At 36.1% G+C, this 24,690-nt stretch overlaps 1 protein-coding gene across 8 annotated transcripts in view; it reads right to left on the bottom strand.

The window, feature by feature from the left end:
• VEZT (vezatin, adherens junctions transmembrane protein) overlaps positions 1-24,690 on the bottom strand; it is a 73,745-nt gene that overhangs the window by 9,360 nt on the left and 39,695 nt on the right. For 5 of the 8 annotated variants that reach the window (XM_081819066.1, XM_081819068.1, XM_081819070.1 and 2 more), the window contains 7 exons: positions 24,103-24,378; positions 21,213-21,362; positions 16,857-17,004; positions 11,982-12,313; positions 9,112-9,305; positions 5,175-5,275; positions 3,434-3,641 (listed from right to left, as the gene is read on the bottom strand). In XM_081819066.1, coding sequence (XP_081675192.1) covers positions 3,434-3,641; positions 5,175-5,275; positions 9,112-9,305; positions 11,982-12,313; positions 16,857-17,004; positions 21,213-21,362; positions 24,103-24,378 — 1,409 coding nt within the window. Of the gene's footprint in view, positions 1-92; positions 1,026-3,433; positions 3,642-5,174; positions 5,276-9,111; positions 9,306-11,981; positions 12,314-16,856; positions 17,005-21,212; positions 21,363-24,102; positions 24,379-24,690 lie in introns of those variants that run through there. The other 3 variants (XM_081819067.1, XM_081819069.1, XM_081819073.1) reach the window with 2 other exon arrangements.

Here is a 24,690-nt window from a genome sequence, read left to right as displayed (position 1 = left end):
AGAAAAATAATAACTAAGGACCCAGCATTGATTTAAACTTTAATTTAAACTTCCAGTAGTTTTTTCTTATAAATAAATAAAAGCTAAATAAAACTTTCTAGTAAAATCTATGTAAATTTATAAATCCAGAGAACTTTATAAGAGATAGAATGCCTAAGAAATGAAATGGGATGGGGTTTTGATGAACACCTCACACGTTCTCTTATTCAAAATATTAAAGCAGTGGTTCTCAAAGTGTGGTCCCCAAACCAATAGCATCAGTTGTAACCACCAGCTTATTTGATAGAAGTGCAAATTTTTTGGGCCCCACCCAGACCTACTGAAGGGGACACTGTGAGTGGGGACCAGCTGTGTTGACAAGCCCTACACTTGACTCCAATGCACACTACAGTTTGAGAACCATCTTATGAAAGAATAAGCAGCATGATTTTTACCGATAACGTGTCAGTTAAAAGGTCTAAAGTCATCCAGATAATAATCATCTCTTCAGCACATATATATTTACAAGTTAAAACAGCATGGAAAAAAAAAATGCACACAATTCAACTTACTTGCCAACCACCTAACAAGACCCTGATGAAAGTAAAGCCATAACTTCGACACATTTTGTAATGTCACAGAAAAATAGAAAACAAAATAAAATCTGTATTCAAAATCAACTATTGTACAAAGCATAATACATAAATATTATATCCATACGGCAGAAGTTGTCCTTTCAAGGAAAATGAAGTTTTATTTAGCCCCTCTTGATGTTAGTAGGCAGTGGGTTGCTTGCTAGGCAGTCTCTCCTCCCAGTATGAGGGGTTAGTACAATACAATATATTAGGAAGCATGACGGAAGAAAAAAAAGTGCTTCTTGAAGATCTGGCGTTTATTTAAAAAATAATTTGTAAAAGGAGTCCATTGCCAAGAAACAGATCCCTAAGCTGCAGTAACTCCACTAGGGAAGCAGCAACAACAGAAAAAATGGCCACAGCAGGTTCCAGTGTAGAATATCCCTCTCTAATTCCATTCGGACTTTACCCCTGTAGGCAGAGATGAAAACAACTCTGGAAGATGTACTGAAATTTTTCATGGAAAAAGCATTTTATGGTATCAGCAGCTTTTTACTTATTTTGACAAACATAATCAGTATTACTGCCCTTTCAAATGTAAACTACCAGAAGCACATACCTGAAAAAAGACACACATTTCTTTCATTGTTATATCCTTGCCCGTATTGTCAAGAGGATAATTTTAAAGCTATATGGAAAAAATACTCAACAATAAAGATACAGGTTTATATACAACGCTATTTTCAGTCTTCCCATACATTTTTAGTCGATAAATCTAGTTCTTAAAGAATATAACATATATTAGACGTTGATTGATATCCCTGATTATTGTTAATTAAATAGGGCAATATAATCCGTACAAGTGGAGGGTCAAGTGTTAACCCTGCTGGAATGTAAGCCTCCAGGAGAACAGGGACTTTGTCTCTTGATCTATGCACGAGGGATACAGCAGGAAACAGTGCCTCAGGAACTACTTGTTGAATGAATAATTTTCTGAAGGAACACTGTGGGGGATAATAAAGCCCCTACTGATAGAGACTGTGATTTCATTAGAAAGACAAAAATATTGGATGCATAGAAAACAAGAGTGCCTAAAACACAATACTCTCAATCTCTGATTCATGTACGCCCAACATATGAACAAACAGGTTGCAGGAACTCTATCTTTACTGCTGCTTCTGGGAAGTTCTTAATCCACTACATATGTTGCTGCTCAAGACTTCCTTCCAATTCCCTCCAGTGCCCCTCTGGTGTGAGGCTCTACAGCGGTGGGAGAAGCAGCAGGGAGAAGAGGATTCATGGATGAGCAACTGGTAGAAAGGACAGCTCGGTGGAGAAGACAGAATTCTTGGTATAAAGAGATCAGCATGCATGTTTTTCTTTTTTTTTTTTTTTAAAGTAAACTCCACCCCCAATGTGGGGCTTGAACTCATGACCCCAAGAACAAGAGTCGCGTGTTCTACCAACTGAGCCAGCCAAGCGCCCCGGCATGAATGTTTTTCATGAATAAAATCAATTAAGTTTGTGGAACCATCGTCTAATTAGATGAATATAACCACAGGAGGATATCTGTATTAGAAAGAGTAGGAAATATAAAATGACGGACTCGTATGACAGAGAGGCTTGAAACCAGGAAGAAAGGGAGTTTAGATTTAATACAGCAGGAAAGGGAGAACCACTCTAGGTTTTAAAGCTAGACAGCCATTATCAATGTACTCTACTGTTTGAGAAAAATCTGGAGGGAGCCTGCAAGGATAGAAGCTAGCTTAGAAGCTATCTTTGAAGGATAGCTTAGAAGAAAAAGGTATTGAAAACAGAAGTCAGCTGGGGAGCCAGGCTAGCTCAGTCAGTAGAGCATACGACTCTTGATCTTGAGGTCATGAGTTTGAGCCCCACATTGTGGGTAGAGTTTACATAATAATAAAAAAAAATGGAAGTCAGTTAAGAAACTATTACAATATATGAGCACAGTCTAATAAGGACCTGGGCTATAAAGGGGACCAATGGGAAGAGGAAGGATAAAATCAAGAAATGTGTAGCTGGACAAGGGAGAATGGTAGAGCTCCTAAGAGAAGAAAAGAGAAACCTGAGGAACTTTCCAGAAGTATAGGTAATCTATAAACTTCTAGTGAGAAAGAGAACGGGAAAAGAAGGCAGTTGATTTTGAGGCTCCACATAAGTACTCCATAAAAGGGGAATCCCACTCTCCCTACTTAGAAATCTACAGAAGTTAATTCTCAACTAGGAATTAATTTGATAGTGTCAAATATTAAGCTTCCTCTCATTCCTTCCCTCACCTCCCATGAAATCCAACTCAAAAAAAGAAGAGTGGAAAACTTACAGGAGTTTCATGCTAATCGTCAGTATTGTCAATATCCAAACATGGAGACAGTGTGCACAAAAGCACCTCCTCCTCTTCTCCCATCTACTAAAGTGCTCAAATCAATTAAGTAACTTTAATGATGTAGCTAACTGGCCTAGGTCTTAATTCATTTGTTTCAATGATGAACATAGAGTTATTAATTTGGTGCTTCACTGAGGTATTTATAGTATCAACATAAAAGAGAACAGAGTTTAGAATCTCAAATTCACTAAATTTGAAAACACTAATTTATTCAACTTACTGCCAGTTCCAAATAAAGTTTAGTAAAACAGCAAATATGTGATGAAAAAGTATGATTTCATATTCCCAATTTGATTATATACCTACTCTTTCATTGATCATATTGATCTGTGTTTGGAAGAAAAAGTACTATACTTGCTGACAGATCCCTAAAATTAAATCTATAAGAATTTTACAGCTAAAACAAGATTCATAGTTCAAGGAAAAAGAATCCCCTACATTAAAATAACTTTTTTGTTCTGAAGTCAGTGCTTACCGTGATCACTAAATAGAAGTTGCTTCCACTTGTGTCTTTCTGCCTCTGATGCTTTAAATCCCAGCACAGATTTTAATTCTTGGAGGACCCTCTTGGATTCTTCATGTTCACGCTTCTGTCTCTCTCTGTCTTCTTGAGACAAGTAATAAAAATCATCCTTTCTGAAATCACTGTCCATATCTATATCATCTACATAAGCTTCTAATTCCTGAAAATGAATATAAGAAAAAGCACTTCAAGCAGACAATTTTCTAGTAGCATTCATGAACTTATACCTACCCATCTCCAAGATTAAAAAATGAAGACACTTGGCACAGGTCACTAAAGCAAAGGTGGGCAAACAGAGCAAACATATTATTATAGATAAATTGAAGTCTTAAAAAAACTTCACAGTTGATACTAAAAGGGACTGTGGATAAGAAGGTTTAATAACTTCAATCATTATTTTTCTGCTCTGATACCATTCTATAGATCTAGACAAGATTAGTTATTAGCTCTGCAAAACCAATCAAAATTAGAAGGGCTGGTGGTTTGGGGAGGTGGTCAGGTATGTTAAGTCTTCTTGTGGTAGATATTTGTGGTTCTTTCTGACTTCCCAGGAACAGACTAGGATCCTTGCTTATCCAGCCTCCTTGCAGTTATGGGTCAGGCAAATGACTTGGGATCCTCTAATCAGATGTACATGGATCACATCTGACCCAGAAGTTTATTACAAGGGAAGCAGGCATCTTAAGGAATCCATTCTGGTAAGAATGGTGGCAGATCATGTTTCTAGAGGTAGAGGTTCTAAAGGGAGTTTTTATTATTCAGCAATGATAGAGTAATATCTGCAACCAGTGACTGGGCAGTGATGTTGCTGTAAAGGGAACAATTCCTTTGGGTGATTTTGGCCATTTACACCAGCCTGGTTCAAACCTATGTGGTCCTCAGAAATATTCTTTCAGTCATGTACTGTTTTTTCAAACAAAATTTTTGTTTGTTGGGGCTCCTGGTGGCTCAGTCAGTTAAGCGTCCGACTCTTGGTTTCAGCGCAGGTCATCGTCTCCGGGTGGTGAGATGGAGCTCTACGTCAAGCTCTGTACTCAGTGGGGAGTCTGCTTGGGATTCTCTCTGTCCCTCTGTCCCTCCCCCTACTTGCGTGCTCTCTCTCTCTCTTTCTCTAATAAAATAAAATCTTAAAAAAGAAATCTGTTTGTTAAAGGAAACGGAATTGGTCTCCTTTTGCAATTAAGAACTGAGTAGACAGTATGACCAAAGGAAAAGAAGTTTTCCTAAGGATAAGCAGAAGAAATCTTTGTCAGTGTCTAATGAAATCATTGAAAAATTGTTTCTTTAGAGTGAGGTACAGTGTACTTGCTGCCAAATGAACAAATCTCAACGTGTGCAGGATTTTCACACATGTATACAGACCGGTAACCACTCGTCCCATTTCCAGCATCCCAGAAGGTACCTTTGCCAATGCACGGATTTTTAATGTGTTTAATCACTTTTAAGTGTCTAAGAAATAGTAAGGTATAAATAACATGTAAATTTGCTGGTAGGTTCAGTGCATTGAATTCAAGGCATTAAGAACAAATGATGTGATGTCAGTTCAGTACATTGTGTTGTAATTTTGAAGCTCATCACAAACATAAATTTAACAACTTAGTGAATAATTATCTACGCCACTTACAGAGAAAGCAGGCAACCTTTATATGTGAAACTCTTCTTTAGGGGGAAGAAAAGCAATTTTCACCGTTACCTGCTCCTCGGGGATTGGATCTTTGTCTGCAATGTGTAGAGCAGGCTGCGTCAGAGGCGCCACAGTACAACGGGGATTCTCACACACTATTTCAGGCTTGCCTTAAAAAGCAACAGACCACGTGGAAACGAGTGAACATCTAATTAAAAAACATTCTTAGTACTAATATTTTGCCAGTTTCATAGTCCAACTTGTTCTGATTATAACTTTTAATTTATAAAAAAAATTAAGGATGTTAAAGTTAACAGTAACAGCAGCAGATTTACAATTTAAGTTAAACTCTTGGAGGAGTAACTTGTTTTTCTCTCCCTTCTTCATCTCACCATAGTATCTGACACACAACAGGCACTCAATTTTTGTTCATGGCACAGGAACATTCTCAAGACAGACCACCACTCTTCCCCACAAAAAATAAACTTCAACCTTGTACTTCCCTTCTATTATTTCTACCCTCAGAAGTTAGAATTGGAAATGAGTTTCACAAGGAATAGTTTGAAGAGATCACCCAGGTGTGAACTTTAATTACTTAATATTGGTGTTTAGTTTCTAATCACCGGGTTACTTAGTCTCATGTCCAGCTCTCTACCTTTCATCATTATCTCTCTACTTAAAAAGAAGTAGGGTTTAAGCATCTAGATTTTTACCTTTCAAGAGTAATGATAGATAACTGGTTGGGACCAGGGTTGGGGGGAGACTCCTGGCTGTCAAGGGCTAGTGTGGACAAAGCAAGCTGGACTGGGATGGCAAAGACTCTCAGTAGGTGTGAGTCAGCAGCAGTGTGGCTTAGGGGACAGCCCATATTGTCAGGTAATTGCTTACACACAGGGATTGAATAAATAAGTAAACACTGAAGATAACGAGAGCCGAGTTTCTCATAATCAGAAACGGGAGGTACAAATAGGGAGAAGGACAGAAAGAACTATGTAGTATTGGGACTGAATTGAAGGTATTGGTGTGAACCCATGGTATATAACATATATGGACAGACGCTGGGAATTGGTAAAAACAGTAACATCCCAGTGGCTATGAGCATACTTAGGATATTTAGCACCCACATGCTGGTTTCTAAATACCATTTTTCCATTAAAAGGATTGAGGGCTTCTTGGACACATGGCTGATGTTAGGGCTCAGGGCAAGGAAAGTATGAAGATGTAAAGAAGTGATCAAAGAAAGAATGATGGTGGCACAAACCACCCTGAATGAGTCACCTCTGGTTAAACTTTGGACAATTTGAGCAACAAAATAATAATATAATACTAACAAATAATGATCCACAGAATAAAACAAGAATCCATATATCCATATTGATATAAATAAGTGGAAAAGGGGGCTATCTGTCTCACAATAGAATGCTGACTAATAAGTGTAAAAAGAAAAGTGGAATTAGAAAATTACCCTTTGGCAACAATCACAATACCTAATTCAAGCAAGAACTACTAACCGGGTGGATGCTAAAACTAGTGGGTGAAAACATTTTAAGCTATTTTATTTTACTTACTTAGAAAATTCACTCTTTTTGGTATCTAATTTTATGAGGTTAGACAAATTAGAGTCATATAACCACCACAACCAAGATATAGATACAACCAAGATACAGAACAGCTCCGTCACCTCAAAACACTTACTTATGCTGCCTCTTTATAACCTATTCCTCCCTCCATATCCAACTCCTAGAAACCACTGGTATGTCTGCTGTTCCTATTAAATTATACTGTTTTAAGAATGTCATTTCAATGGAATCATAGACTATGCAGTATTTGAGTCTGGCTTCTTTTGATTAACACAATGCATTAGAGATTCTTCCATCTTAATGATGTATCAGTAGTTTCTTTCTTTCTTATTGCTGAGTAGTATTCCATGTGGATGGATATAACAGTTTATCTACTCATCAGCTGAAGGACACTTGGACTGCTTCTAGTTGGTAGTGATTACGAATAAAGCCACTATAAACATTTGTTTACAGGTTTTCAAGTGAACATTACATTTTTATATCTCTTGAGTAAATATCTGAAATGATACTAGCGGGACATATGGAACATATACGCTTAATAGTGGCAAAAAACTTCATATAACCTCAGGGTTTTTTTTTAATAAAATGCTTATCGTGAAAGACGAGAAAGGCTAAAGTAGAATAAAGAACATAAAAGCTAACTGCCATGTGTGATCTGGATCTGGGCATATAAAATTACTGTTGGATCAATCAGTGAAATTCGAATGGGATCTGTGCATTAGAGAGCAATATTGTACCATTGCTCATCCTGATTTTGATGTATATTGTAGGTATGCAGGAGAATGTCCATTTTCAAAAATGCAAACAGAAGATTTTAGGGGAAACAGGGTCTCATGTCTGCATCTTACTCTCAAATGGTTCAGAGTAATATTGCCAAAAGAATTTATAGACAGATACACAGAGAGGTAAGGCAAATGTGGTAAAATGTCAAGTGAGGAATATGGGTAAAGAAGGGTACTTTGAACTATTCTTATGATATTTCTGTAGTTTTGAAATAACCTAAAAAGAGCTAACACCTACTAAAACACCTGCTTCTTAAAAAAAATCATACAAACATTTTATTCAAAGTTACACAGCCATGGCCACTATGAGCAATTTAGTGAGGAAAGTTTGCAAATGACTTATATCTTAATTTGTACCATTATCACTTATAAGCAAAAGCCACATATGCAGAACATCATGGCTTATCACCTGCCCAGTGTTTTGGAGACAGTTTTAACAATCATGTGTAAGTGACTAAAATTCAACATCTCAGAGTATGCTAAGGGGAGGAATAAATGGGATGCATCTCTAAACACCTAGTCGTCTTCTGAGTGTTTCCATTTAAAGAAAATGTACTCAAGAAACTAATATTACACTGTATGTTAACTAACTGGAATTAAGTAAAAACTTGAAAAAAAGCCACCCCCAAAAGCCTTAAAAAAAGAAAAAGCTCTAGACTTAAGTCATATCAAAAAGTTAAACATGCATAAATGTTTGCATATATTAAAAATCCTTGGCAAATTTACCCTTTGAAGAAAAAAATTACTCGCCATTTACATTTTAGATGTAAACGATCTATTGGTGATGTATCCGTGATTAGCATGTTAACATTTCCTTTGAAGAAAGTTAACTTTCACTATATAAAGACTTATTCAGCTTCTTAAACACATTAAAGTATTACAGATCTAGCTGTAAATAAAACAATGACTAACAGGGTGATAAAGCATTAATCATCTTTGGCAGCAATACAATTTCTACATAAATCTGATTATCATAAAGGTCCAGGGGATAAACATGGTATTGGATTGTAGCACAAATTTAAAAATCAATATGCCAAATATTTACAATGATTTAGTGAAATGTACTAGTAAAAACTAATATAAAATCTGGGTCAAATGAAAGTGGTTTTGTGGAAAATTTCAAGATTGCCCTTTTGCCCAGCAATACAAGGCATTCCGATGTCACCATTACATAATGGCACTTAACACATTTTAGACCCTTAGTAACAAATACACAGTGCTGCCCTATTATAGCGCTGGTATACTATTCGTGAACGCCTGACGTAGTCTACCTTACAAGCAAGACTCAATTTCTGGCCTATAGCTATCAAACTCATTATTACACTAACTGGAAAAGAGTTTCTCTGGAAGTTCTAGTAATGGAATAAGACTTTTTAAAATCTACCCCTTCATTAAGTTTTTTAAAAAGGAGGTATAGGATTCAGAGAACTTGCAAATCATATTCATTTATTGTTTACAAAATAAGAGCCAGACTTTATATTCAGTGCCAATTTGTATGTTTAAGTTCAACTTTTCTTTTAGTAAACTAAGAAGTTTTGTCAAGTCACTTACATCATAGAGATAAGAAACCTACCTAACAAAATCTTACTGGAGGACAGTAAGCATGTCTGATAAATGTGTATGAAGGAAAGCTCTTATTGGTACCTTTTATATCTGTGTTTCTTCGGAGCAGTCGGTCCACTTGAGAAATGGCCTCTTCCCAGCAATTGTTGCTTGCCTGAACATGGGGCTGAATCAACTTCAACTTCTGTTCTAGGATTTGATAAGATTCTGATACTAGTTCTTGTGTTTCTTTAGTACAAACAAGCTTTTCAAGTTCATCTTCAAGAATTATTACCCTAAGTAGTAAAGAAAAACAGAAACAGATTTCTAAAATATTAAATAGAAAATTTATAATTCATAAGGCTTATTTAAGAAATAAGCTTATAAAATGAAAAGAGTTCTGGAGATGGAAAGTGGTGATGGTTGCACAACAAAGTATATGTACCTAATGCCCCTGAACTGTATGCCTAAAAATGGCTAAATGGTAAATTTAATGTTAAGTGCATTTTACCACAATGTTTTCAAAAGCTTATAAAGGATAGCACCTATTTATTCAACAATATTTCTTTTACATATATGAGGCATTTATGAACTGAAAGGATAAATTAAGCTCATTTCATACTTAATAGGAAACATAACTGAATCAGGGACATTAGGCATATATATGTAAATATAATACCATAAAAAGTTCTAACATTTTATTTCCACTTTACAGATGAGCAATTGGGTCCAGAGAGTTGAAGAAACGTGCCCAGAGTTAGACAGCTGGTAGGCTCCACGTTCGGGCTGGATAGAAGCACAAAAGTGTAATACCACAGAAAGATAAAGACCGTGTTGTAAGAATTCAGAAGAGGAGAAAATTGCTACCAGCTATGGGTACAGACAGGGAACAGCTAAGGAAGAGGTACTTTTGAGGAAGCACTGAAGGATGGATAAAATCTGAACACGTACAAAAGATGAGGAAGGTCATTCTAAATGGTACATGGGAAAAGGCATTTGTGCAGTGTCTTTGGACTGAAAGAAAGGAATGAGAAATAAAGACAGAAAGGCAGACTATAATCAGGTTATAGCAAATCCTTTCAACAGAATGTTTTAGACAGACTGTAGTCCATGCTGCTACACTCTGAAACCAGTGAAGATTTTTGGTTAAGTGAGAAAGCAAATATATGCCTCAGAAACATTACTTTGGTAGTCAGCACTCTAGAGGCAGAGAGAAGAGTAGAAGGGTTAATGCTCTAGTGTACAAAACTGGGAAGAACAAAGGGGACGAGTGAGGAGGAGGAGTGAAACAAAACGAATGTTTAGATAACACTTAGTGTGAAGCGCTGCTATAGAGTAAATCAGATATGGCTTGTGACTGGTATACTCTGTTTGAAAGATGACATTTAGTACCATATATAGAATATTTCATTTTTAAACATCCTTCCCATGCATAATCCACAGTCTCTGCCAAGGTACAAAGCCCCTCTTTTTCATGTCCATCCAGTTTAGCCTCTTTCTTCCCTGAGCCATCTTCCCTAACCTAATGCATTCTATTAAGTCCTGTATAGTTCTGATTCTATTGCCAAAAATTAATTCTTTAGAGACTCTGGCTTTGCCCAATACAACCTTTCCACTAAAATGTTTTCTGACATATATCCAACCTTTGTTGTCCCCTCAAGTAGAGATTGCCTTATCTTCCGTAGTCCTTGTGGGAGATAGGACTGAGTCCAGTTAGCATTCATTCATCTGCTTTCTTAGAACAGCTGCTAGAGACCACTGGAACATCCCTGCCTCACAGTTTCTTAATTTCCCCCTATGCCCTAACCTTTATAGCTGCCTTTTATACCTCAGACATATGGGTAAAAACTGATTTTCTCAAAATGTCTTTCTCACCTTAATTTCTTATTCTTGTTCATCATATTCTTCCTTACTCCAGTGAACTAGCCCTTTGATTTTACTGAGACGTCAAATGCTTTTGATCTGTTTTTGTTGTTTGTTTGTTTTTATCTTACAAAACTGAGTCCTGACCTCCCCCTTCTACTTCTTGCCTGGTATCCAGGGTCAGGTACATTAACTACAATCTTATCAACTCATTAAATTCCCATGACCTTCCTGATTACCAACATAATATGAACCCAACCATTCATTTGATCCAGTCCTATACTACAAGTATCTGTTACAGAAAAATGTCACTGGAATGACTGGATGCTACATTTGACCAAGGCAGAGTACCAATAATACCATGCAAAGTAGGGGTGCCTGGGTGGCTCAGTTATTTAGCGTCTGCCTTCGGCTCGGGTCATGATCCCAGGGTCTTGGGATCAAGCCCCGCATCGGGCTCCCTGCTCAGCAGGAAGCCTGCTTCTCCCTCTCCCACTCCCCCTGCTTGTGTTCCTTCTCTCGCTTTGTCTCTCTGTCAAACAAATAAAATCTTTAAAAAATATATACCATGCTAAGTAGAAGATAAACAAATATAAACTATGGACCCTGCACTTTAATATTCAACTTGGGCCAAAAAGTTTGTCCTCTGGCTCAGAAAATGTCCAAATCTACTTTATTTTTAAAAATTGTAATATATTATTCTTCAACTATATATAACAATACCTCTTATAACTTACTGTTCCAGTGCTGGCAGATCTTTTTCTCAGATTGCAGGGTTCAGTTTAAGAGCCCTACTTAAAGAGCGTTAAAAAAAGCTCAATCTTTGTAAACATCTCCATTTCAGCTCTCAAACAGAATGAACACCTGCTTTTGTCCTTTCTAGGTTTTCTGTTGAAATCAGACAAAGTGAAAACTATAAATGATTCCCCCAAATTATAGTACCTACAAATCATTCTTTCTCTGCTACATTCATAGTTATAAACCATTCTTCATGCTGCATGTCTCAATTTTGCTTCTTTCTAGCTAGGATATAAGCCAACAACCACAATGGCACAAGAATGAAGCTTGCTAATCATGGGGACATTTTCTTATTTGGCTTCTAAACTTACTCATTCAGTAACGCTTTCAGATGGAGCTGCAAGCTGCGTACTGCTGTGTGAACGTTATTCAGTTCTCTTGACTTCTGTTGAGTTTTGGATAAACGCTGGGGTACTGACTGGTGCTGAGTTTCAAAATACCGATAAAACTCATAGCTGCGCTTAAGCTCTTCCAAGCAGGCAGAATGAGCATGAGGTAGACCTTGAGTCACATCAGATAAAATACGATGAGGCAAAAGTGCTGGAGTAAGTAAGGGCCCAGGAGGTGAATTAGCTGTAGAAAGTAATAGGGCTAACCGTCTGAAGAACTCTGAACTCTGTGCCACCCAGAGTTGAAACAAAACCTAAAAAGAAAAAGGGACTACATCAATTAAAAAAAAAAAAAAAAGGTCAAAATTCAAAACAAACTACAAATTTGTTCATCTTAACTTCTGGTTAAATTTCTTACTTTATCCTAAGTAATGAATATAGCTGAGCTTGAACTAATCCTGAAGATTAGCCAAGAATGTTAGATCAAATTATGTAGTCATGGCATGTGAGAACTCCTAATACGAATATAGCACGTAATACCGGTATATACTTTAGAACAGTTCTATCCCAGAAAAAAAGTGTTGATAACGAGATACATCTATTAGAAGTGAATATTCCTTGATGAATTACTTAAAAATTTTACACAAAGTAGAAAAGAAGACAGTAGGAATAATGGACCTATAGAAGTCTAAAGAAATGAGTCAGTGAGGCATCCAGAATTTATCGTTCAAAATTATACCATTATTTTGGCCTAGGAAATAGCTAAGAAATAACATAAAAATCAGTCCAGAGTAGGGGATGTCTGGCACGAGAAACTACAAAACCCATTCTTGAGAGGTACACCCTGAATCAACAAAGGATTTCTCCAGATGTAGTCCTGTTCAACATGAGGACATGAGGACAACATCCCACAAATAAACAAATACACGAGGAAGCAATCTAATATGAGTAAGAGCAGACAACAGAAAGATAATTTTTCACAAAAATGAAAGAGGACATTACTTAGATCGCTTTATTAAATGAACTTTAAGTTATACAAATGCTGAATTAAGATAATTTAATATAAACCTCTCTTACTATTAACTGATTTTTTAAAACTGAGCTAGGTCAAATTTCTAAACTGCTGAAGACACACTGTCTAGGAATTCTTGATTTTATATAAACAGCTTACCTCGCAAGTCTTATTATTTAACCATTAAAATTTGTGACCACAATGATTTTCTTTACGGTCCTTTATTTGATCATTCAGCATATTCTTGAGCACCTGGATATGCCAGGCACTGTTCTAGGTGCTGGTAATACAACAGATAACAAAAATGAAAAAAAAAAAAAATCCCTTTCTTGATGGAACTTATATTCAGTTGGCAGGGGGAGCAAAAGATTCTAACAAGTAAGATAGTTTCTTGGCTGATGAGCTATGGGAAAAAATACAGCAGAGAAGGGGAATAGCGAATGTGTGTTTATGTGTGTATACATGGGGGGAGGAAAAGGGAGAGAGAGGCAGAAGGAGGGAAAGATGGGATGGCCAGGAAGGTCTCTAAAAGTGTCATCTGGGGGTGCCTGGGTGGCTCAGTCGGTTAAGCGTCTGCCTTCAGCTCAGGTCATGATCCCAGGGTCCTGGGATCGAGCCCCGCATCGGGCTCCCTGCTCGGCAGGAAGCCCGCTTCTCCCTCTCACACTCCCCCTGCCTGTGTTCCCTTTCTCGCTGTGTCTCTCTCTGTCAAATAAATAAATAAAATCTTTAAAAAAAAATAAAAGTGTCATCTGAAGGAATTGAGCCATGGGACTATCATCAGGGAAAAGAGTCACAGGGAGCAGCAGATTCACGTACAAAGTCCTGTAGTCAGACTATATAGTACTTGGGACATGTGAAGAAGAGCAAGGTCAGGGTGGCTGGGTACAATAAGTAAGGGACAGCATGGTAAGCAATGAAGTCCCTGAAATAACTGGCTTTTACTCTAAGAAAAGTGGGGAGCCACTGAAGGGTTCTAAGCAGAAGAGTTATATGATCTCAGTTATGCTCCAGTCAGAAGGATACTACAATAATCCAGGTGGGAGTTAATGGTAGCTTGTACCCCAGTGGTTAGTGGTTAAGAGGTGAGCAGTAGTGAGACTCTGGATATACCATGTAACTAGAACCAACAGAATCTCTTGATGGATTGTTTATGAGAGAAAAAGTGTTATCAAAGATGATTCCAGAGTTTTGGGCCACAGCAACTGAAAGAATCAAGTCGGCACAGCTTATCACCACTTTTAAAAAGACTATCGAATCACTGCCATATTCTCCAGTTAAACCAAAACTAAGGAATATGCATTTTTTCCCATTTGTTGTTTGGATAGGGAAGTGGCTCTGGATGACAGGATAACCATAGCTTATGGGCAAATAGGAAATTTTGATTTAAAGCATTTTCACAGAATGTGGATTTATTTTTTAAAGCAGGAAACATACTATTTTATAATGATGAAAAAACTAGTTAAAAATTTGAACAAAGAAAAAGAGAGACAAGGACTTTATACTAAATATTTTATATACATCCCCCTCAGGGCACAATGAGGAGGTAGCTTTTCTTTCCAAAGGTGCAGCACTTGCTAAGTTTTCCTGAGAGGAGATATGTGAACAATAAAATCTAAATCCAAAGGATATTTTCTTTATAGGTCACAAAGAAAATTATAAAGGAAAACAAAGGTGCTGATTTATCTGTAAACCATCTTTCACAACATTTAAAAAAAAATTAGTGTTGCTCTTTAGAGACAGAAATTTCCTTTAAATTTAACTTGCTTTTAACTTAAAATTTAACTTAAAATTTCCTTTAAAATTTAACTCACAAAGTCCATTTTTAAATTCTTTATCTGGGTACAATGGCAACTATACAAGGGGGCAAAACACAGTTTTTGAACATTATAGAGGTTTTCAGTGGTTTATAAACTCTGTGGACTTCAAGATAAAGCTTCTTGCAGAGGCTGATACTCCTGGTAATAATACAATCATTGAGTTTGGTTATAGATTACTTATGTGTCAAGATAAAGCAAAAGTCAAAGAACTATAGTCTAATTTATAAAACAACTTCGGTGAACAAAAAGGATTTAGCTACAGCTAGCATCTTTTGCAGAAGTGCAATTACTGATTCAAAGCACATGATTTTTAAGGCTCCTTGTATGTCAAATTGCATTTTTAAAAAAAAACATTTTATTTATTTGAGAGAGAATGAGCATTAGTGGGGGGGGGGGTGGAGGGAGAGGCAGAAGCAGACTCCCCACTGAGCATGGAGCCCAACATGGGGCTCAATCCCAGGACCCCGAGATGATGACCTGAGCTGAAGTCAGATGCTTAACTGACTGAGCCACCCAGGCGCCCCCTATGTTAAATTGAATTCTGAACAACTTTAGGGAACCAAGGAAACCAATAAGAAAATTACTGCAGCAGCCTAGGTAAGAAATGATGAGGGCTAGAATGAAGATGGTAGACAGGGATATAGAATGGATGGGTTTAAACATTTTCCAGGTCAAACAGACACAAGAATCTACTGACAGACTGGATACAAGGGATAAAAAGACAGGTAAGAAGGCTGGTATCCAGGTTTCTAGCTTAATAAGTTGCGTGGTGCCACTTATTGAAATGGGTTAGAAAGAGGGTAAGAATAAGTCAAGGCAAATTTCAAGTAATAGTAAAGGAAACAAAAAAGCCCCCTAAGAATTAGAACATTTATGTGAATCTGAAAATTCTAAGGATGTAGAGACTGATGCAGTCTCAGAACTAACTGGATCTTGGTGTGTATGCTGTCAACTACACTTGCGCTGGTTTTCATGGTACCAAGTAAAGTTCTGAAGATTAGAAACTAAAATATCTAAGTGGAGTTTGCTAAAGACTGAAATGGAATCCAAAGACACTCAGATTGACTATTTAAAACCCTACTAGCATCTCACCAAACACATGGTTTTTGTAACTTGCTTTATTTTGTTTTTTTTCCATCTTACAATTTTTCTACCACTCGTTCCAAAGAATGTACCATAAATCATTATCAATCTTATTATTACTGAACTTTTGTTTCCAATATTTGTTGTTGTCGGAATATCATGAACATACTGCGTATATTTTGACTACTCCGATAAATCTTTAAGCTTAAGATTACTGCAGAGTACATTCCTTTCTGAAGATTGGTATTAACTGCTAAAGTGAACTAATTTGCACTTTCATTATTAGTGTGAGGTCTCTCTGCTCATAGATAATGAATATTATCAACTTTCAATATCCTTGGCAAAATGTCTACTTACTACTAATGAGATTGAAAGCTTTATCATATTTATTGGCCCTTTCTATTCCTTCCTTTGTGCAGCCAGTCCATGCACCTGATGTATCTTGTCTAGGTTTTACATACCTTAGTGCTCTTTATGTAGAGAGAATTATATCTACCTTTTTAAAAAAATCACTGCAATTTTTTTCATTTAGAAGTTTAATTCTTATATAGTCAAATATATCCTTTTATGCAGATCTTCCAAGGAAAGATATAGATCTTATAAGTTCTTTATCCAAGTTTGTTAAAACAAATAGTCATAAAATCACTCATATTGGTTTTCTATTAATGTAAATTCACTTATCTATGAACTCTGATTTAAGGCAAGAAATTCTTATAGTAAGAATTTTAAGTATTTTTGATATCAAAATTTAAGGATCTCCTCGTCCAATCTTTATGATGCTCTCAACTTTTAAAGATAGCTTCGCAAACATCAGGAAGGCTATTATAATGATGGTATTCAGCAAACAATAAAAAGGAACAGGTGGACCATTTACATTCATATAGCACAGGCACAATCCAAGTGCATCTATCTTTTGTTCAGCCCTTTCGTTACACAGATTACCTTCAAAGCAGGGAGGCTGAAACCATTTGTGAGGTTATGTGCTTCTTCTTCTGAAATATGCTCTTCACTAAGTCCCAGGCCCAGCTCCTTAAAAGGCACCACACAGATGTAGTTGGTTACATTGTCACTCTCAGAGTTCAGGGGGTAGGTTAAATTAGGTTAAGGCAATCAACAAAGCCTTTTCATTAAAAAGTATAAAGGGTACAGTGAAACCATCCAAAATTACCTTTACTAGTCTTTATTCTGAACTTTGACTGGAGGTGATGAATGTCCATTAAAAAAAACAACACAAAACCCATCTTAAAATTTTCTATATTGGGGCGCCTGGGTGGCTCAGTCGTTAAGCGTCTGCCTTCGGCTCAGGTCATGATCCCAGGGTCCTGCTCAGCGGGAAGCCTGCTTCTCCCTCTCCCACTCCCCCTGCTTGTGTTCCCTCTCTCACTGTCTCTCTCTCTGTCAAATAAATAAATAAAATCTTTAAAAAAAAAAAAACTACTATATTAACATACCTCAGGTATCTTACAGGATACTTGTGACTAAAGTATCTTTATATCTATCTAAAGAATTAAAAGTTCAATTCTTCACAAGTGCTAAAGTACTAACTTAGTTATTTTTGACAAGTACCTTTTGAAACTGTATTATGTACTTTATTGTATCATGGCTCAGTATACTACAGTAAAGACACCTCTCTTCCTCCCAGTGTGAACACTGCAGAACATCATTAGCACTAAGCCTGCTCTACCCCTGTAGTTCGACACAGACTATTGTTCTGGTTCTGCTTTCCTCTTCCTCATGGGCATCTATCAATTTACTATGTGATTTTCTTCCCCCCTTCAACAGTTTTTGTTTTGTTTTTTAATGTAAGGAGAGGGGGAGGCACAGAGGGAGAAAGAGATTCTTTAGTAGGCTCCAAGGCTCGACGCCCAGCACGGAGCCTGATGTGGGGCTTGATCTCACAATCCTGAGATCATGACCTGAGCCGAAATCAAGAGTCAGATGCTTAACTGACTGAGCCACCCAGGCACCCCACCTTCAACAGTTTTTGTAAAGAATTATATGCATACAATTCTTGATACTGAACTATTTTTATATTTCCAGCATACTCTTATCTAGTCATACATAGAACAATATTTTAATATAGTGCTATAGTAAATCTATAAATATTCTATTTAAGTATTTTGTATCTCCATCTGTGAGTTTGGTCTAGTTTTAATTCTTTGTAATTTGTGTTTTGGTACTGCAATTATAGAATCTTCATAAATAAAATGATGTAGGGGAGGCTTTCTAACCTTTTCTATGGTCTAAATAGTTTTTTGAAAAACTATAAAACCATCTGGACCTGATAGTTAAAATTTCTTTTATTCATTTAGTTTTTGAACATGTAATATATTCACAGGATTAAAAATTCGTAAGGTATAAAAAATTCATAAGGTATTAAGAGGTACAGTAAAAACTACTTCCTACCCCTGTCCCTTAGCCACCTCATTCCCCTAGGCAAAGGCAAAAGTAATCAGTTATTAGTATCCCTCAAGATATTCTTATGCATCTTTCAAGATACTTTATGCATACATGCATACATAAAAGCAAATCCAAATATAAATGTGTATGTGGGGATATGTATATATATGTACACATGCACACACACATTTATTCCCTCATATATATCTCCCATATACATATAATCTCACACATATACACACGTATATATACAATCCCTGTTATGCACAAATGGAAGCATAGTGTAAATAATGCTCTGTACACTTCATTTTTTTCAACAACATGATTTGGATATCATGCATCAAGAACTTTATCACTTTTTTGTAGCTGCAAATTTTCCATTGTTTACATATAACCAGTTGTGTTCTTTTTTAAATGGAGTATTTTTTATCACATACCTAATCTCTTTAAGTTTTTTAATTCTTCCTAGGTCAGTTTTGAAGATTTGTATTTTGATAAGAAATTATCCATTTCCTTCTACATTTTCAAAGTTGCTGCCACAAAGTTGTATAAATTATCTCCTTATAATTATCTTAATTTCTTCCATATCTATGGTTACAGCTCTATTCCCATTACTAATTTTGTATATTTCTACTCTTTTTACTTTGATCAGGCATGTGAGGGCTTATACTTATTGGTCTTTTCAAAGAAATAGTTGGTGGATTCTTTTTTATTTTAATTCCCTAAGGTTTTTTGTGTGGTAAATATATTCTGGTCCCTGCCTACCTCTGAATCTCATCTCATACCCCAACTCCCAACTTACTGTGCTCTAGTCATGATGGCCCTCTTGCTATACTCCACTCATGCTAAAATAACTCCTGCCACAGATCTTTATACTCCTTGGTTCATCAAACTGGAACATGATCTTTCTCCTCATTCAAATGTCAATTTAAAGGCCTCAAGGAGGCCTTCCCCTATGATCCAATCAAAAGCCTTAACCCACCAATCACTCTCTATCCTACTCTGCTGGAGTTTTTTACTTTGTAACAGATATGTGAAAAGCTCATGTGTTCACTTTTTATTCATTATCTCATCCACTAGAAGGTAAGAGCCATGAGGACAAGGATCTTATCTTTCTTGTTCACTGCTAGGTTCCTATTACCCAGAAAAGTGACTGGCACAAGAAACTCATAAATTTGCAATCATTGTTAGGCTATCCCTTTTCACTCCCTTACCCCTCACTAAACTCTAAGTACCGTGTCTATTATGTATACCACCATAAATCCAGTGGCTGGCATACTGCTTGGCACTGAGTTTATTCTCAATAAATATTTACTGAATGAGTAACTCCTTGAAGTGCACATGCCATACTACCATACCTTTATTTCTTTCCATATCTTTGCTTCATTCTACTTGGAATGCAGACTCTTATTATCCGCAAGGTTAACTCCTCGAAAGCATTCTCTGACCCTGCCGGCCAAGTACATTGTCCTGCTATGCTGGAAGGCACCCTGGGCACTTATATTGTATTATGAATACCGGTTTATCTATTGAAAATACTCAAAAGTCTTTAAAAGTAGGTCATACAAGTTTTTACTCTATCTTTGTAACACATAGCAGGCAGGTATTTAGGCAGAGGGGGAACTGAATGGACAAGTTCATGACTAAAATTAAAATGCTTTCAATTTCCAAAGAACAGCTGGTACAGTTAAAAATATATACATAGAAAGATTTCAAGTCATTAAGTCCTATAGTCAAGACACAACTTCACAGGGGCGCCTGGGTGGCTCAGTCGGTTAAGCGTCTGCCTTCAGCTCAGGTCATGATCCCAGGGTCCTGGGATCGAGCCCCGCATCGGGCTCTCTGCTCAGCGGAGAGCCTGCTTCTCCCTCTGCCTGCCACTCTGCCTATCTGTGCTCTCTCTCTATCTCTCTGTCAAATAAATAAATAAAAAATCTTAAAAAAAAAAAAAAGACACAACTTCACCTCTTACAAGTTATGTAACACCAAGCAAATCACAGAAAGTAGAGAGTTTATTTAGTTTTCCTACTAAAATGGAGACAAAAAGATCTACTTGGAAAAGTATACATAATGATATGATAAAGCACTTTGTAAACTTCCAGCATTATATTTATCAGTGCTATAGTCCCCAAAATACTGAAGGTACAAGTAGTATATTTGCATTTCATTTACTCATAATTTAAATGATCTATGAATCTGAACTGAAATAAAGATCCTATACACCTTTATTTCCTGATTAACAGAACTAATTTCCTGATGTAGTAAAGTGAAGTGACAGACTTACTGTCATGCAGTCTCTGAGTGTTTATTATACACAAGACACTGTCTAAGCACTTTAGATGCACTAACTCATTTGATGTCAACAAAAACACAGTCAGGAAGAGTATGTTGTTATTGCCATTTTTAAAATGAATAAAGCAAGGTACAGAAAGTTAAGAAACTTGCTTACGGTCACCTAGGCAGTAACTGATACAGCTAAAATTTAAACTTAGCCAATCTGACTTGAGAGCCTCTGTTTTTTGAAGGGGGAAGGATTTCCTGTTACCAGTTTATTTCCATGTCATGACGCAAATTTGCCAGGTCCAGTAGCTTTTAAAAATGTCAGACCTAGAAAAGCCAGATTCTTCTGACTTTATTCTTTGGACCAGTCATGGGAGGGCCTTTGAGTTTTTTCCTTGTTGAAACTGAGCCACACGAGAACAGAAAAACCTTCTTCCTGTCTGGTACTGTTATTCCCCCCAGAATGCTTTCCCAGTTTTAAAATAGGAGTGATGATGGAAATTAGCTTCAAAATAGACGATCTCAGTTTACACTTAACTTTTACAGGATGCAACTATACTATCTCTATTCATGACTCTGGAAGCATATTTATTCTTACATATAGACAGAAAAGGATATTTTTTCAGCATATATAGGGTAGCTAGCCTTGCTGCTTGGAAGTTGGCTCTTACAGTTCTGTAGACAGCTTTCCGAAGACCGATGAGATGCTGACTGGGATGCTGTCCAGCTTTATTAAATGGGCAAGCAGCACTGACCCTGTCAAGCAAACTTGAAAAGTAAAATGTGATACAACTGTACCGGTGTCCTCAAGTTTTTGTTTCCTAAATCCACAATTCTATTAAACTTAGAAAAAAAATCCTTTATCGTGGTTTTTATAGAAAATGATTGTAAATGTCCCAACTCAGGTCCCACACATAGCCATTTCCCAGATACATATATTGTCACCAAAAAGAAAAGACAAATGAAAAATTAAAATCTTGAAGAGTAAAGGCTTCTTTTGATATGGGGAAACAATACATTTTATTCAAAATATAGTAGAAAGGTAAGGAATACTTATGTAAGACATTGCAATTTTTTGATATAGACATTCTACTTGCTAAAATATACTAAAGTGGTACTACTTTACATCCAGTTGTCAAAACCCAAATCTATAATAAGTATGAAAGCCTTAATTACAAATACTTTTACATTCTTAATATGCATTTATGTATGGTCACCAATCATACTTTTGGTCACTTGTACAGAACAATCAAATACTTTATAGAAATACATTCTGTACATTCATAAAAGTAGGGTAGAATGACTTACCCACCTGCTGCCACTGGCACTTACCTACTCAAAATGAAGTAGGGGACGCAGGGAGATAACAGGACCAGTGGCCAACAGGGGAATGCAAGTAGAAAGGCAAAGGAAGGGTTACTAGGTAGTGGCAAAGCTACTCTCAAAGCTATTCAAGAGGAAGCACATTTCATAGCACTTTCCAAAAGAGAAATGGGGAGTACCTATTTGCAACAATGAAGTAGATCATGCTTTTATAAATGAAATGAAAAATAATTACACATTACACAGCTATGGGATAATAGTTTTTTCACCTAACCAGTAACTTCTCCCAGTAGCAAAGTAAAATATTAGAATTTATAAATTTCTTACACTATAACCACAAATTTGCAAAACATCTAACTCAAAACTCTTAAAATATTAAACCAAACTAAAATATATTCAGGCATTAAAAATCTATTTAAAAAACAGAGGACAATGGACTGTCAGGCTTATTTTAAAATAACAAAATGAGGCAAAGAATTGTTAAATTCTTTGCTAGAAAGGACAAACTGAGGCGAACAAAAGAGGGTATGTTTTCAATATATGGCATTATTGTGTGAGTTTCATTTTACTAATAAATCAGTTTTAAAGATGAAAATATTTCTAAAAAAGTTATGATTCAAGATTCATTATTCCTCATAATTTTTTCAATCCATTATCCAGTTAGATGGAAACAAGTGAAACAATTTTGCCAACATTTCTTTAGCCTGCCTGCATGTCAATGGATAGAAGTCATAATCCAGAGGTCAATCATGTCTAGCTGGCCCATTTTAGTTCTTCATGCCAATTCTATACATAATTCCATAATGTAAGTTGAAAAATGACAAAAAGCACAGAATCCCCTATACATGCCTAAGCATTAATTGGACACAGAGCCACGTTGCTTAACCAGTCTTCTCAAATGAAATACTGTGCAAATCAAGAATGAAAAGGAGTTATTACTTAGTGTTGTTTTTAACTTTTAAAATCTAAATGTTCAAACAACTTAATATTTGCTATGCTCTACCAACAAGTAGACTTTAACTACAATATGAATGACAAAAATTCAGAGAACTATGACATTTTGAATTGAGCAGAAAGAGAAGTTATAAAATCTCTCTCATGGCTCGAGATTGTTTAAACACTGTTCTAGAACACAACAGAGTGAAGAATGAGATGACTACTGGAGATTCTTCCACTTCCTGTTTCGTGATTTTCCACATACAGCTTTTCCATCAGGACTGTTTAAGTTATTCTTAATAAGCACGGCAGAGTGAAGAACAAGTTGACTACCAAGGTTCTTCTGCTCTCCCTTTTCGTGATTTTCCAGATATAAGTAATTAAGAGTAATAATTATTCTTCACCATGTACTTGCTTTCTCCCGCCTACAGATTACAAAGGTTATAGGAGTTAAATAAATTGTTAAATATACTACAGTACAACTGTCATTTGTTAGTGGTTAGCAGGCAGCCTAGTGCACCAGGAAACGCTCAAGAGTCAGGTGGAATGGATCTGAACATTTGCTCTGCCATGTGTAATTGCATGCTTTTGGTTGTATCCAAATTTCCTAGCACAGTATTTGGAACATAATGGTGCTCAATAAATATAACTACCCTTTTAATAATAGAATAATATCCTATATATCCGGTAGCTTAATATTTAAGTAAGACTAGACTAGACTGGTGAATATTTAATTTCCTGTGAGAATGTGAAACATCATTATTTGCATGATACTCTGAGAGTATTAGTGCTATAATATCTGCTAACATTTACTTAAAGAATATTATTAATGCATGGCAAAATTTTTCAAAATGAATTCAAGTCCAATACATCTATCATTTAAACTGAGGAAAGAGAGCATCTGGCAGAGAGTAAAGAAAGCAAACATTTGTTGGGTAATTTTGCATGCTAGGTTCCATGTTAGGCTCTCTCTATTATCTCATAAAATAATCACATTAGAACACAGAAATAATCATAATTCTCAAAGCTCTTTGGTTTCTCAAAGTAGATAAGCAAAATCATACTACATATTAAATCCAGCATATAATGTATTTGTTCCTTCACAGTTAAGAGACTTTAGTAAGTGCCTAAGAAAAACCTATTTTTTTCTATAACTGCAACACAGAAATGAAAATAGGTAATAAATATTCTAATTTAACTATGTAGTAGAAAAGAATTATTTAAAAAATAAAATGAAAAATGAACTCACAGTGTAAATCCTCTGGAAATGACTTCAGTTTCTTGAATGAGACGTAAAGCTTTTCTCACAAGGTTAGTAAAAGCTCGGCTATTTGTTGCTGTATCTTCTAAATGGACATTGTATTTTTTTAGAGTTACTTGTAGTTTGGCTGTTCTCCATAATCTCAAAGCTTTTACGATCAGAAAAATAAACAGAATCACTCCCCATACCAGCCAGGAAGATACAATCCACCAAGTGGGAAGCATAATGAGCAAACTAATGAAGGCAAACAGCACTGAGACATCCCTATAACAGAGAAACCAAGAAAATGATATCCATCAGACTAGAGAAAGATGTGTAATTTAGGTTTACTACAATAGATAAATGCTAGCTCCTTTGTAAAGTGTGACTTAAAAAAATATGACATTTAAACAAGTAATGTGAAATAGTTTAAAAATATCTAGCAAATAAACAATGGTGCTTAGGTATTAAAATGTGAGCTAAGTTTAGGTAAAGGACATAAGTAATAGGTATCTTCTGAAATGATTCTTTTTTTTTTTTTTGAAGATAGGGACTCTTCTAACCTAAAAACAAAGTAGAGTTTAAAATCCAATTTTA

The sequence above is a fragment of the Leptonychotes weddellii genome, chromosome 5 (assembly GCF_054177405.1).
Source record: "Leptonychotes weddellii isolate Sample4059 chromosome 5, ASM5417740v2, whole genome shotgun sequence".
NCBI classification, from domain to species: domain Eukaryota; kingdom Metazoa; phylum Chordata; class Mammalia; order Carnivora; family Phocidae; genus Leptonychotes; species Leptonychotes weddellii.
This window is presented reverse-complemented; position numbering and strand designations above follow the sequence as displayed.